Source organism: Oncorhynchus nerka, linkage group LG14 (genome assembly GCF_034236695.1).
Source record: "Oncorhynchus nerka isolate Pitt River linkage group LG14, Oner_Uvic_2.0, whole genome shotgun sequence".
Taxonomy (NCBI): domain Eukaryota; kingdom Metazoa; phylum Chordata; class Actinopteri; order Salmoniformes; family Salmonidae; genus Oncorhynchus; species Oncorhynchus nerka.
In genome coordinates, this window is record NC_088409.1 from 34,414,747 (window position 1) to 34,430,651 (window position 15,905).

A 15,905-nucleotide genomic window follows, 5' to 3' on the forward strand; every position below is an offset into this window, starting at 1 on the left:
TTGTTTCATTCCCCAATTACCTTTTCGTGTATTTAACCCTCTGTTTCCCCCATGTTTTTGTGCGTGATTGTTTCTATGTTCTTTCTGTATGTTACGGCTGGATTTCAACGGGTGGTGTTTTCACCCGTGCGTATTTGATTACCGTTTATTGTTGGTCAAGTGTATTGTTACCTTGTGCATTTACTTTGAGTAAAGTACGTTGCTCACTCATTCTGCTCTCCTGCGCCTGACTTCATGCACCAGCTACACCCACCTTCTGACAAATACAAAGATTTCACGAGACATGCCACCATTTGTCTTTGCCCCCTTTATTAGTTCATCCACAGTAGAATACATGCAAAAAATACAAATAGTAGAAATAGTTATTCTAGAGGGGGCTAAAAGGTTGTACTTATGCAATAACCCTCATTCAGGCTATGTAATAATACCTGTTCAAAGGTCGAATAGGGGTGGTTATATTTTTCCTGTTACACACATGTACAAGTGTGTAACCTATCCATTGTGTAGTGAAATGGACATGTGTTGTTTGCATATCCCACTCCCCCTGAGACACCCTGGGAGAGTGGAGTCACAGCATGGAATCAGACATTATTGACGGAAACCCGGGCACTCAAGTAGCACAATGCTGTCACCTACAGCATATTTATCATGGTCACAGCTTGGATGGAAATATATCCTGCACCTACTTTACTAGTGAAAGCTCATACATATAAGCAGCAAACAGCTTCGTCCCCTCAATGTAGTTGTACCTGAGAGAGAAAAACAATATTCAGTATTTTACTGAAGATGATGTTTGCCATGATTCATCTGCTATGTAAAAAAATTAAAACGAATTTAGGGGAGAAACGTATGGAATTCTATCTCTTCTTTTTCTCATCTCCTCTTACCTGCTGATCTTCTCGTTCTGAGAGTGCTCTCCATCATCATGGCCTCCTATAGGCAGCATCATCACACTCTTGCCTGTCTCCTCTTGGAAGTTCTGAGCGATGGGGATGGTGGAGCCCTCACGGATCAGCTCCGGTTCCACTCCAAACACTAACACAAGGATAAACCGCATCTTAACTTAAACAACGAAGTTAGACATGGTTTCAAATGAGAGAGGTTATGTAAATGGCCTCTACAACTGACCCTCTCTGACTGCCCTTTGTCCGGCAACGTACTGTGGGTCCTTCAGGTTAGCCACCCATGGTTTAGCCCCAACAGTTGCGGTCACCCTCAGCCTGTTAGGGCTTTTTAGAGTGGAGAAGACCTGCTGAAGGTGCTCCTTCACCTGTGAAACATGGCATTGTGACAGGGGAGAGTTTGACATGGAGGCTTAAAGAGGGTGGTTATGTTAACATTGGTCTCTGGGTTTTAAATATACACATTGACTCTTGGAGTGCCCAAGATAGAGCGGGCCAACATTTCTATACTGTACACTTACTCAGAGACCAATACATTTACGTTTTGGTAATTTAGCAGACGCTCTTATCCAGAGCAACTTATAATCACTTACTACTCACTCACTGGTTACAGAGGTTATGGGGGTTGCAGGGTTTACAGGGGTTGCAGGGGTTGTGGGGGTTATGGGGGTTGCGTGCATGTATTTTGATCCTTAAAGGATTTGTTATGGGTGTTCTCCTGTCCCAAGCGTGCTACCCCTGTCATTCAAACCATGACAGGTAGATACTCTTACCTTCCTCTCCACATCTGGAGGGTCCATGTTGGGGACCTGTCGGATGGAGAACTTCCCTGTGACCTGTTTGGGGATGACAGTTTTGGTGCCTGGTTCTGAGAAGGCCCCCTGGATCCCGTGGATGGACAAGGATGGGTTACGCCATCGAGCCATGAGGACTTCCTCCTGTATATATATTAACACACTTTGTTTGTATCATGTTATACAGCTCAGATAGTGTGTATCCCCAAAAAAGTAATCACCCTCTGTCAAACATTGACTTCTACACAACCCACTGACAAAACATGTCTTCCTCCTCACGCCCAGATTAGTTTAGTATGGGGCGGCAGGTAGCCTAGTGGTTAGAGTGTTGGACTAGTAACCAGAAGGCTGCAAGATTGAATCTCCGAGCTGACAAGGTAAAAATCTGTCGTTCTGCCCCAGAACAAGGCAGTTAACCCACTGTTCCTAGGCCATCATTGAAAATAAGAATTAGTTCTTAACTGACTTGCCTAGTTAAATAAAGGTACAATTTAAAAAATAGTATAGCCAACTCCAATGGTTGTTATGCCATTATCATTTTTTGGCATGACAATGACCATAATTGGTAAGACAAGTACCTTAGTGTCCTGTAGGAAGTGTTTGACCCCAGCCACACTCTTCATCTCCTCCAGGTCAAAGCTGATGTTGTCATAGAGCTTCCTCTCATCCTCAGTGAGGGGAGCGACATCATCAGTGACCCCAGGAACCAGGATCTTACCTGTGTGGTCCAACAGACTTCCTGTTTGGGAGGAATAAGAAATAATGAAGACATTTTGAGATGAAACATGTTTTAACTAGAACCGAGTTTGGGTAAGCACCTTAGCTCACATACACCTTTATCTTATTTTTTTGCTTGGTGCAGGGACTTCTGGCCTTAACTATAACGGAATGAAATTATAATTTTTTACTATCAGACAAGAGAGTTGCGCCTATCTTTTCTTGATGATTGGATAGAGCTGTCAGTCAAACGCCTCTGTATCTCACTGTTAAGGGAATTTTTATCAATAATGATAATTATGTATACATTTCAATCAGGACTAACTAATCAGAATACTATTATATTACTGTATATGTATGAATTTTCTTTATAATCCTAGTACTGAATATAATGTGTGTAAATATAATCAAGAATTAGAACAATGACTGTCTGTTCCTTGGTAGAAATTAATGAACTTATAGCCAGACTGGCTAGAAGGCTTATCTACACAGGCAGACCTTAGCTCTGATTGTAAATTATCTTAAGGATCTTAAGGATAGACGATGTGGGAAGGCTTGAGAACTATACAGCCTTTGTACCAGTGTCAAGAAGAGATGGAACAGTTAGAAAATGCTGACGTCATTTTCAGTTTATAACCTGTGGTAAAATGTATCATGGGCAGGACTCTCGAGAATAAGCAGCTGGTTGATTTTAAAGACCGGTCTCTGTCCATTTTATACAAATAAGAGTTTTACAAATTCTTATGAATTGACAGAGTGTTTAATTTTAATTGGGTATTAAAACATAGAGGAATTTAATTCCTATAACACTCACCCAGTAAGGCTATCAGATCTGACATGGGCTCCTGGATAGAACCCCCATACACTCCAGAATGGAAGTCCAGTTTAGGGCCATCAACCTGAAACACATAACAGAGGAAGATACTGAACAAATGGTGCCCTGGTAGAGAGTGTCATATTTTTATTTGACCAATCAAATAAGCTATATCATCACCTTCACAAAGAAATAGCTGCTCCCTCTGGTTCCATAGGTCAGGGCTGGGTTTCTGGTTGCCCAAACGTTGTCAGAGATCACTATGAAGTCCACATCTGCAAAGAAGCTGTCGTTTATCTTCCTGGTCAACTCCAACAGACCGTATGAGCCCACCTCCTCCAGACCCTCAATGATGAGTTTTATATTCACTGGTATCTCCTGAAATCAATAAATCCAGGCAATCCTACCAGTCAGTGACCCTTCTCTTATTCACATACTGTTTGACTCCACTACAATCCCACAAATGGTTTTATATTCAGACTCACAGATTACCCCAAACATTGAGGTTATGATACATGCATTACAGAATCCCTTTAATAACCATTGCTATGTAAAGCAACACTGCATTGGTTAGATAATGTCTGAAAACTAACTAGAGGCCACAAGCAGAACATTAAGATTCAGATTTCAGCTGTGCTGTTTCAGGGCAAATCCTAACCTTCTCTGTGGCCTGGTAGGACTCAACAGCATGAAGCCAGGCCAGGACCGGCCCTTTGTTGTCCGTGGCCCCTCGCCCATACAGGTTACCTAGGGAACCAAAATCTTGAGCCACCATCATTCTCATATTGTCACATTTGTAATACCAGGGTACATTAGCTAGCTCAAGCTGGCCTATGAATAACAGGCAGGCAACCTGGTTGTGATTATATCATCTAAGGTTTATTAAAATATCCCGTTTTGGCCCAGTAAAACAGTGAGTGGACATTCCTCTTTTCTCTAAGTAATCAAACTGATTTGTTTAAAATATCCCGTTTTGACCCAGTAAAACAGTGAGTGGACATTACGTTCCCTCAAAATGGACTTCTTTTTGTCCAGCTCATGTTATTATTTTGGATGTACATCAAACCCCTCCATTCATGGCATGTAACATGCAGCAATACCTTTGATTTCTGTTAGATTGAAGGGGTCAGTGGTCCAGCCATCCGCCATCTTGGCTGGCTGGACATCCACATGGCCGTAGATACAGAGAGTAGCTTTCTTTGGGTCCCTCTCAAACTCAGCCAGTATCACCGGTGGAAGTGGCACAGTCTCCCCACTGGGCAGCTTATGTGATAGACCGGAAAGGTACATTCTTTTTAAAAGGTATTTTAAGACAGATTATTACACCCAATTGTGTGACATTATCTGGAGAATAATACACTTGACTGGTGGTGTGTATTGTAGCCTACCTGATGTGTGCCTAGATCTGCAAAGTCCACTGTGCCACCCATCTCTTGGATCCTCACTGCTGTCATGTTCAGGATCCTTTCAACTTCTCCCCATTTTGTGTGATCTCCTGAGTCACTCTGAACAGCAACCCACTCCCTCAGCCTCTGAGTCAGGCACCACCCAGGAGAGGGTCAGAATATTTCATAGATTGTATAATAACTGGACACAGCCATAGACTGTCTAGGGCAGGGATACGTGCAGAGAACACTGCAACAGCACCACTGACCCACATTCAGAATAATTTTGATGGTTTAATCAGAGATCACAGTATTTATCATGAAAGTGTTAAACCCCCTCTCTCTCTCTCTCTCTCTCTCTCTCTCTTTCTGTAACGGCTCTCTTCTATCTCCTCCTCTGACGAAGAGGTAGAACAAGGATCGGACCAAAATGCAGCGTGATGATGATTCATGATATATTTAATGAAGGAAAACTATACATGCAGAAACTACAAAAATAATTAAATGAAATAATGAAAACCGAAACAGCCCTATCTGGTGCAAACACAAAGACAGGAACAATCACCCACGAAACACTCACAGAATATGGCTGCCTAAATATGCTTCCCAATCAGAGACAACGATAATCACCTGACTCTGATTGAGAACCGCCTCAGGCAGCCATAGACTACGTAGACACCCCACAAAACCCCAAGACAAAAACACACCACAATAACCCATATCACACTCTGGCCTGACCAAATAAATAAAGAAAACACAAAATACTAAGACCAAGGAGTGACACTCTCTCTCTCTTTCTCTCTCGTTTCGGTTTCTCTCTATTCACCTCGCTACAGCACAAAAACATCTCGATTTGTATCATTCTACAGTTCAGTAACAGAGAGTAGGTATGAGTCCCAACTCCAAGTAGAATGTCATAATAGTGCTCGTTCCTCACCTGAACAAACTGATTTTGGTGGTCATCTATGTATTGAAACAGTTGTTTCAACATGCCTGCTGCTCCAGGAGAAGAGGAAGAGGAGGACGAAGAGGAAGCCGATGTGTGGAGTAACAAGAACGCAACAACAATTAACTTTGTCTGTGAGGGAGAGTAAGATGCCACAGGAAGCCAGTGAAGATAATAACCAAGTAATAACTTACTCCATAATGTAGCAATATTTGCCACAATCCCTTTCTACTGGCTTCTACTTGTCTCTAGCTACTGACTCATACTTGTACAGGTCTGGGTTGTTTGGGGAGTTTAGATTTCCATGTTCCTCCCGAGAGTGTAGTGGCATAGAAATAGAATTCCAAAACAGCACACAGCAGTGACTTGAATGGAATTGTCTGTTCTAGTAATTCAATTTCTATGGTTGTAGGTAGTCTCTGGTATCTGATTGACTTGATTGGACTCGAGGATCAAAGATCAGGGTGCAGTATGACACAACACGCGACTTAGCACTGTCTCAACTGGGATTACTGTTGAACTTTCTAACATAACTAATACAGAGACCGGGAAGGATGATCCCAGAATTTGGTACAGTTGGTGATGCCATAATACTGTTTTAACAATATCTAGGCTACAGTACACTACACCAGCAAGGTTAGCTGCTCATGCAAAGCCTGTTATGCATGCAAACACACTCACGACCCCACTCAGGTCATCATACAATCATATTGATGTTCAATATCAGACACATTTTTCTGTTAAGTAATTTCACCCTTCTTCTTCCTCATACCATCTATGAACATGCAGCCACTTCTGTTTTTCCATGACAAAGTCTTTGTAGTGTACTTAATTAAGGAAGTCCTTGAAAAAAATGTATACATGTTTTGCTAAAATAGTAAAGACTCACCATAATGCTGACGAAAAGAGTGTCCATGTGCCAGACATAAAGAGAGAACTGCACTTTTGCTGCTCTTCGTTTTTGTGGCTACTTTTATGTCTTGGTGGTGTGGTGGTATTGTGAAACAGTTTTTATATCTCGGTTAACACTTGAAAATGTTTTTTCTAAAGAATCCCAGATGAAAAAGATTAAGAAAACATATAGTGCGTCAAACCAGTTTTATTTACTGTCTCAAGTAGATATTTGTGTGTGAACGAGAGAGAAAATGAGAGAGAGAGACATTGAGAGAGAATGGAGGAAAGTGAGGGAGTAAGAAAGATATAGAAAGAGAGAGAGAGAGAGAGAGAGAGAGAGAGGCAGAGTGTTGAGGCTATATCAGATGCCAAGAACTCACAGGGTTTCTGGAATGTTTTGATTAGAGGGAAAGAAACAAGAAAAGTTACAAGTTAACGTCAGGAAAGAAGCTAAACAAAGCCAAACTCCACTGATGGGATCTCATACAAGCTAAACATTATAGAACTGTCTTTTAACAGTGGTGATGAAAAGAGGTGCTCTCAGTCCTTCTTGAGATGGGCCACTTCATGGAGGTACGCGATGAACAACTTGGTCCCCTCTATGTAGTTGTACCTGGGAAAGGAATGGGTGAGAGAAAACAATATGTCCTCAACCAATCCTTTAAACAGAAATAAGACTGTTGATACATCTGTGTGTGTGTGTTCGTGTGTGCGTGTGTGTGTGTGTGTTCGTGTGTGCATGGGTAAAAATGTTCAGGGTTAAAACATGTATACATACAGTACAGTATTAGCAGATTGAAGGGCTAACCTGCTCATCTTCTCGTTCTGGGAGTGGAGGCCGTCGTCGAAGCCTCCGATAGGCATCATGATGATGCTCTTCCCGGTCACGTCCTCAAAGGTCTTGGCGATGGGGATGGTTCCCCCTTCACGGATCAGGTCTGGCTCCACGTCAAACACTAGAGGAAAACAATGATAAGTCTGACTGCGTCATAATGCATTATACCTGCAGTAGAGGAAAACCAACTGCAACCAGTGGGATTAGAAGCCAGGTCTCCTGCTCACCAAGTCAATATCTTAACCATTAGACCAAGAGTACCTCTGCAAGGTCCAAGGGTGTCATTTGGGAATACAAGCCTCAGACAGGGCTACCTCTTCGCGAGATTGTCATTCCAAGTCCTTTCTGCTACACAAACATTACAAAACCGCTGCACTGTCATGCCTTAACCACTGATAGGTCTACAGTAGAACCACAGCACACTGGCTTCTCTTAGCGATAAGGATATGTATCTATGTCTGGTAACTCTAAAGACTACAGATAGGCCTATGACTGTGAAGCTACTCTTGTGCAATAAATGTCCACAGTCAGCTACAATACAGTAATCATTACCCCTATGACCACTGTTCATACAGACACACACACAGCATACGAAACGTCCTCTGAACATCTCCAGAGCAGAGTTGTCTAACTGTACCTCTCTTCACGGCTGCTTTCCCTGCCTCGTACAGGGGGTGCTTGGTGTCTGCTAACCAGGGCTTAGCCCCGATGATCATGGTCACCTTCAGCTTGTTGGGGCTCTTTCTCTTGGCAAACACAGAGTACAGGTAGTCTGTGACCTACAACAGAACAAATATGTAACAGGCATACATGCAGTCTTCACGTCTCTTTCATTAACTGAAACCAAACTGAAATAGTGAGAACAATTCCAGAAATGTGTGTGAACTGTGTGTAACTGCATGTAACTGTGTTTGTTGCAACTGTACAATGCACTGGGTGAGAGGCGTGTACCACCCACCTGTTTCTTGACCACTGCTGGGTCCATGTTGGGGACCTGTCGGATGGAGAACTTGGCAATGACCTTAGCAGGGATGACCGTCTTAGAGCCAGGGCCAGAGAACGCTCCCTCGATTCCATGGATGGTAACGGTAGGGTAACGCCAACGATGGGCCAGCAGATCTACCTGAGAAATCAAATCAGATCAACTCTGATTTGTCACATGCACCGAGTACAACAAGTGCAGACTTTACCATGAAATGCTTACTTACGAGCCCTTTCCTAACAAGGCAGTTAAAAAGTATGAAAATGTACAAATAGATAAAAGACAGTAAAATAACACAATAAAAAACATAACAAAAATTAACAATAACGAGGCTATATACATACTGGCTATATACAAACAGAGAAACAGAGATAGGAGGAGCGAAAACCTTAAAAGAACACAATAAAAAAACTATTGCTTTTTTTTTATTTTATCCACTCCCCTGTGCATCACCTTGTTGCTGTACATGAGTTGGCTGACGCCAATCTTGGACTTAAAGCTCTCAATGTCAAACTCAATGTCCTGGTACATCTTCCACTCTTCGTCTGAGAGTGGGGCGACGGCCTCTCTGATGCCTGGAATGAGGATCTTTCCACTGGGGCTGATCAGTGTGTCTGGGGGAGATATAGGCCAACACACAAGCAGTCCTTATAGACACACATTTGTAGGGACATCTAATACTTTATTATTTGTGCCAATAGAGAGCTCACACAGACACACGAACGATAGCTTTGCGTGCAAACATGAGCCAGAGATAGCTATACAGTAGGTGTTAAGATAGTATTACATTCTGTCACTCAAAGAGGTTAAAAACTCACCCAATATGCCGATCAGATCTGTCATAGGCTCTATAACAGTGCCTCCATACACCCCTGAGTGTAGGTCCTGTTTTGGGCCCTCTACCTACCAAACATACAAAGTCACCATTGCTATTCATTAATGATCTTGAAAAAGTAACGTTCCACAGAATTGGAAATGCCCCCAGCCCGTCCTACCTCAGCAAAGAAGTAGCAGTTCCCCCTGGTCCCGTAGGTGAGGGCGGGGCGTCGGCTCAGCCAACCACAGTCTGAGATGATGATGTAATCGACGTCGGAGAAGAACGTGTCTTTCTGCGCCACGATCATGGCGTCCAGGCCATTGGACCCGGTCTCCTCCATCCCCTCGATGATGAACTTCACATTGACTGGCAGGTCCTGCATGGGGAGAGGGCAGGGGGTGGAGAGGAGGAGGAGGGGGGAAAAAGTGTTATAACAAAGGAAGGCTCACTAATAATGGGCAGATAGACTGCAACTTAACTTGTTTCACCACGTCTTATGTCTCTACATCTCCTATGAGTTCACTCTGATATCTCTTCTTACTGAACACTCACAATGCTGAGGGCCTGATAGGCCTCCACTGTATGTATCCAGGCTAAGACCGGGGCCTTGTTGTCAGACGCCCCTCTGCCGTAGAGGTGTCCTTAGGGGTAGAATCAAAGTAATTATTTTCAAATAAATGTCCATTCTGTTTACCTTACATTGACATTTAACATGCATGTATCATTTACATCAGTTACATTACATTGGTTGAAAATATGTATGGTAAAAATCATCCCACACCCAAGTACTTGCTTCATTCCTTCACGTTAGCTACAATATCTCATGGCTGTTAGTTGTAGATAGATGTTTCTGTGTGTTGAGTCTAGAATGGATTAATGTAAAGCACTGTAAAAAATCCTTATAATACATTTCACGAGTCACTTTAATAACTCTACCTACATGTACATTTTTACCTCAACTAACCGGTGCCCCTGCACATTGACTCTGTACCAGCACCCCCCTGCATATAGTCTCGCTATTGTTATTTTACTGCTGCTCTTTAATTACTTGTTACCTTTATTTCTTATTCTTATCCGTATTTTCTAAAACTGCATTGTTGGTTAGGGGCTCATAAGTAAGCATTTCACTGTAAGATCTACACCTGTTGTATTCGGCACATGTGACTAATACAATTTGATTTGATTTGATTGCTGTGATTGTGAACGCCTGGAATCCATAGTTTACAGTTGGAACCCATAACCTACCCTTGGAACATAGCCTACTGTTGGAACCCATAGCCTACCATTGGAAACCATACCCAACCGTTGGAACCCACAGCCTACTGTTGCAACCCATAGTCTACTGTTGGAAGCCATAGCCTACCGTTGATGTCTGTCAGGTTGTAGGGTTCAGTGGCCCAGCCGTCCTCTAGCTTAGCGGGCTGGACATCCACATGTCCGTACACACAGACTGTCTGCTTACTGGGGTCACTGCCAAACTGGGCTGTCACCACCTTGGGTAAGGCCACTGTCTTGCCATCAGGCAGCTAAGCATGGTGATAAAGACACGATAGATGCAGAAAATGACCTGAATACAGTTTGCAAGGCAGGGAGCATTTCTGTTAACACCCAACTTTCAGTATTGCTTTCTGCAAACCAGTCTGATCTGCTACTAAAGGACTCTAAAGACTAAGCTAAAAGCAAACAATAAGATCCTATAACATAATCATTAAGTTGACCACATTTCAGAAAAGGACCTCTTGTACGCCGATGTCCACCAGTTCCACCTTCCCTCCCATGGCTTGTAGTTTCTCAGCCGTCATGCCCATCATGCGATGGCAGTCTGGCCTCCTCAAGACATCACTGGAGTCGCTCTCTACAGCAACCCAGTCCCTCAGAGTCTAACACACACACAAACGCGCACACACACACACACACACACACACACACACACACACACACACACACACACACACACACACACACACACACACACACACACACACACACACACAAACACATGCACACACACACACACAAACGCATGCACACACACACACACACACACACACACACACACACACACACACACACACACACACACACACACACACACACACACACACACACACACACACACACACACACACACACACACACACACACAAACGCATGCACACACACACAAACGCACACACACACACACACACACACACACACACACACACACACACACACACACACACACACACACACACACAGTATTTAATTATAATGAATATTGTATTATCAGATAATAAAACAGTCAACATCATTATTCTGTTTAGAAACTTGCCTGTACATATTCCTCCTGATGGCTGTCAACATACTGGCTCAGCTCATCATACTCAAATAAGTGATGAGGATGAGTAGAGACACTTGATATAACAACAAGGAGCATGGAAGGCAGTTGCCAGATCGTCATCTCTAGAAAGAATAGAAGGATTTATTCACTGAAAATTAAGCAATGATGAAAGCAATTTAATAAGAGACATTAATTAGCAAATGATTACATCTTAAAAAGCTAATTGTTATATCTCATTATGTCTCACTACTCTTCTTTTCTTCAACTTTTAAACTATAACGGCAAAGAAAATACATCCTACCGTAGCCTTGTAAGTTTGGTACTTCTTTAATGTTGCCCTTGTCTTCAGAACCCACTGGACTGGAGTCTCCGGGGACACACCGGGTTTTTATACCTCCGGTAACTGGCTCACCTCCTGATGGGAAGGGTCGCGAGGTCAAGCCTTTCCTGGAGAGAAGCCAAGAAACCTGACAAATGACATTTTCTCGCTGACAGGCACAATTGTGGCACAACTGATCCAACTCCAAGAAAGAATGCATGCTGTGTCCCCTCGACATGAACAACATTAATAAGTAATGAACAAAATACAGTGAAGGACTTAATAGTCCGGTAATTTGTGGGGCCTTGCCTTAGTAGGCCTTAAAAAACAGATGGCCTAACAGGGGAGTTGTAGAAGAACTACACTTGTTCACCTGCAACACTGGAAGCATAACTTCTGGCAGGGGTTCATAAAATATACAAAATAGAAACGTTATAGAGTAAAACATGTAGGTCTACATTCTGCATAGCTCCTGACCTAGGCCTTATTATATTCAAGAGTATTGGATTCTATTTCCCACACATCTAAAATACTTTTCTTTCTAAAGCCTGAGCATTGGCCGGTGCTTACTCCTCGTGGCGGAGGAGTAAGGATCAGAATGGAGTCTACGAATAAAAATAACAAACATGTCGATGAACGAAACAGCAAACAAACAAACGTACGTGGAGATTCTAGGATGTACTAGAGGCTACGCATGTTTCCCTTAATAAACAGAGCACAGTGGAGGCTCCTCGGAGGAGGAAGGGGAGGACCATCCTCCTCAGTAAATTACATAAAAATAGTGTAACATTAACAAACATATCCTTTTTAGATGAAACTATAAAAACTATAAAACTATAAACAGTGTATTCAGAAAGTATTCAGACCCCTTCCCCTTTTCCCCTTTTCCACATTTTGTTACGTTACAGCCTTATTCTAATTTGGATTAAATCAAAAAATGGCCCTCATCAATCTATACACAATACCCCATAATGACAAAGAGAAACAGGTTTTTAGATATTTCAGCTATTTACAGTTTATAACAATCACTTTGGCACTAATTTCAGAACCTTGTGGTCATTTTTTAAAACTCTAGACACAAAACTCAAAACGGTCATCACTTGTAACACAGGCTGTCCAATGTTCAAAACATTGCATTGTGCATTCATATCTTTAAAGAAACCTTGCACTTGCAGAATCATTGGTTCAAATAACTTATTTATCATGAAATACCATAGGAACACACAAGATACCGATAGTTTCACTGTGTAGTTGTTCATACAATCATTAAATATTGTAGTACAAAATATGTGATACATTTTTCATTATGCTACTACACGTAAATACATCACTGTAAAATAACTAGTAGAGAGAATACTACAGACACAGTGGAATCCTTAAACAAAATATGACATTTACAGTTTTTTACAATCACTTTGGCACTAATTTCGGAACCTTGATGTTCTTTTTCAAAACTAGACACAAAACTCACAACCAATGATCAAAATGCATTTAAAAAAAACCTCTTAACACTTTTTCCAATTACACATAAATACACATAAAGCTAAGATCATTTGTTCATTGAACTAAAATCACCTGTTCAAAATGACACAACTTAACATCAAAGTATTACCATTTCAAAATGCAATTCACACATTACATCATAGATTACTGTCTATTCATTTCAGTACAATGATCTAACTATCAACTGATGCAACTGCTCAAAATGATAAGTAACTGTTGCGTTACTCTTAATGCATAGTTTTCCATGTTTCAATCATGAAAGTTTCAGGATAACGAGATCCATTGACACCAATTACCGTGGAACATGAACCAATTGGACTACATTATCTATGGATGTAATATTTCACCATCATTCTTTATCAGACACTGTTTCTATGGTCCCATGTACTACTTTTCCAGACCATGTTTTCAGATTTGACATTACTGTACACTCACCCGCCACTTTATTAGGTACACTTATCTAGTACTGGGTAGGACCCCCTTTTGCCTCCACAACAGCCTGAATTATTCACGGAGTTGTACGTTAAGAGATGCCCTTCTGCACACCACTGTTTTAAACAGCTGTTATTTGAGCATTTGTGGCCTTTCTGTTAGCTTGAATGAGTCTGGACATTCTCCTCTGACCTCTCTCATTAACAAGGTGGTTTTGCCCACAGAACTGCAGCTCACTGAATGTGTTTTGTTTATCGCACCATTCTCTGTAAACTCTAGAGGCTGTAGTGGGTAAAAATCCCAAGAAGGCAGTGGTTTCTGAGATGCTGGAATCACCATGTGTGGCATCAACAATCATACCACGGTCAAAGTTGCTTAGATTACGCATCTTGCCCATTCTAATGTTTGGTTGAACAGAATCTAATGCTCTCTACTCTATATACTCTATATATTGAGTTGCAGGCAGCCACATGATTCGCTGTTCAAATGCAACCGTCCTTGATGAGCTAAATCAGGTCTGTAGAGCTGATGGCGTGACTTATGTCATTGTGTGGGATAATGTCAGGTTCCATCATGCTCAAATGGTGCAAGCATGGTTTCAGGCCCATCCACAATTTACCAAGAGTGTGCAAAGCTTTTATCAAGGCAAAAGGTGGCTACTTTGAAGAATCTAAAATCTGAAATATATTTTGATTTGTTTAACACTTTTGTTACTACATAATTATTTGTGTTATTTCATAGTTTTGATGTCTTCACTATTATTCTACAATGTAGTAAATAGTCAAAATAAAGAAAAACCCTTGAATGAGTAGGTGTGTCCAAGCTTTTGACTGGTACTTATTATATAATGTACCTATACGTCCAAAAATAGATAGCAACTACAGATTGCCCTTTTAAGTCTATCAAAAATGTACAAGTTTGAACATGTGTCCATTAGGCCTATGGATTAATTGTTTATTAGCATAAATTAGATTGAGCAATAAAAGCCCCACTTTTATTCCATAGGCTTGGATCTGCACTATGCAGCCATTGTAGGAGCACATTTTTCACTGGCTGTCCACTGGTTTCAAAAACAATGTATAGGCAGTTTAAACTTCTTGAATTCAACCATTATTGGGTTCAAATCCACATTTAGATTTGTGAACAGCCATCCACAACAACCACAATCCTTAAGACACAAATAGCTACATGAGAGAGCAGCAGTGTGATTCACATCAATGCACTATGTAGATATCAATAATAAGTGATATCCATATACTGTAGACTACAACACTGCTGTCATCTTTACCTCCAAGCGTTTATTCAAGTTGCATAATCTTTGGATGCCGACAGCAGTTGCACCATTGAAAGACATAGTTTGGACTGTAGCCTACAAAAGCCTATTCCTGCTCTTTTCCCGAGACCCATCAAACACATTTGCTGATTTGAATGTCATTAAGAAAACAGAGAAGTGTCAAATAATTTGTTTCGCTAACATCCTTTCTGAATTTAAAAGTAATCCTTGAAGTAATTATCTAGTTTTTTTAGTATTGGTAATCTGATTACAATATTTTTGCTGTTAATGTAACGGATTACAGTTACTGTTTTTTTTGTTACTCCCCAACCCTGAACATAACAAAATGTGGAAAAAGTCAAGGGGTCTGAATACTTTCTGAATGCACTGTAAATGTCAACAAATAATTGATTAAAACACCCTGTTTTGCAGTGAAAGTCTACAGTAGCCTCAACAGCGGGTAGCACCATTGTGTAGAACAGTGTTACTCACTATTTTTTGTAAGGGGACCACTTTGGGTTGAGACAATCATTTAGAGGGCTGCACGTATGACATTTACAGTTTTTTACAATCACTTTGGCACTAGTGATTGAAGCAAATGGAACGAAATGGGGCTAAACATACCTGAATTTGCCCAATAGAAATTCTCATTTGTAACTAATGCCTATGTATATATTGTATTTTATACCATCTATTGCATCTTGCCTATGCTGCTTGGTCATTGCTCATCCATATATTTATATGTACATATTCTTATTCCATCCTTTTACTTAGATTTGTGTGTATTAGGTAGTTGTTGTGGAATTTTAGATTGCTTGTTAGATATCGCTGCACTGTCAGAACTAGATGCACAAGCATTTCGTAACACTCGCAAAAACATCTGCTAACCATGTGTATGTGACCGAAACAAAACGAAACAGTTCTGAAAGGTGACATACACATAACAGAAAATAATCACCCACGAAACAC

The 15,905-nt window shown here is 41.3% G+C and overlaps 2 protein-coding genes across 4 annotated transcripts; both read right to left on the reverse strand.

Moving 5' to 3' along the window:
* Positions 1 to 287: 287 nt before the first annotated feature.
* Positions 288 to 6,566, reverse strand: LOC115140919 (beta-Ala-His dipeptidase-like). Of its 3 annotated transcripts, none has more exons than XM_029679380.2 (12): positions 6,448 to 6,566; positions 5,550 to 5,690; positions 4,616 to 4,759; positions 4,328 to 4,490; positions 3,886 to 3,974; positions 3,408 to 3,605; positions 3,228 to 3,312; positions 2,275 to 2,435; positions 1,676 to 1,840; positions 1,129 to 1,270; positions 888 to 1,035; positions 288 to 749 (listed from the first exon to the last, which is right to left on the reverse strand). In XM_029679380.2, exons 1-12 carry the CDS (start codon positions 6,472 to 6,474, stop codon positions 683 to 685), a joined length of 1,530 nt encoding a protein of 509 aa, XP_029535240.1. In that variant the 5' UTR covers positions 6,475 to 6,566; the 3' UTR covers positions 288 to 682. The 3 variants fall into 3 exon arrangements, with proteins under 3 accessions (XP_029535240.1, XP_029535241.1, XP_029535242.1); XM_029679381.2 differs by having other exon boundaries at positions 5,550 to 5,608; positions 6,448 to 6,550; XM_029679382.2 differs by lacking the exon at positions 6,448 to 6,566 and adding an exon at positions 5,753 to 5,908 and having other exon boundaries at positions 5,550 to 5,608.
* Positions 6,567 to 6,639: 73 nt separating this feature from the next.
* Positions 6,640 to 11,776, reverse strand: LOC115140920 (cytosolic non-specific dipeptidase-like). The gene is made up of 12 exons (XM_029679383.2): positions 11,711 to 11,776; positions 11,401 to 11,531; positions 10,823 to 10,966; positions 10,450 to 10,612; positions 9,639 to 9,727; positions 9,265 to 9,462; positions 9,088 to 9,172; positions 8,723 to 8,883; positions 8,246 to 8,410; positions 7,925 to 8,066; positions 7,261 to 7,408; positions 6,640 to 7,065 (listed from the first exon to the last, which is right to left on the reverse strand). The coding sequence occupies exons 2-12, from the start codon at positions 11,527 to 11,529 to the stop codon at positions 6,993 to 6,995; spliced, it is 1,497 nt and encodes a 498-aa protein (XP_029535243.1). The 5' UTR covers positions 11,530 to 11,531; positions 11,711 to 11,776; the 3' UTR covers positions 6,640 to 6,992.
* Between the last annotated feature and the right edge of the window lie 4,129 nt (positions 11,777 to 15,905).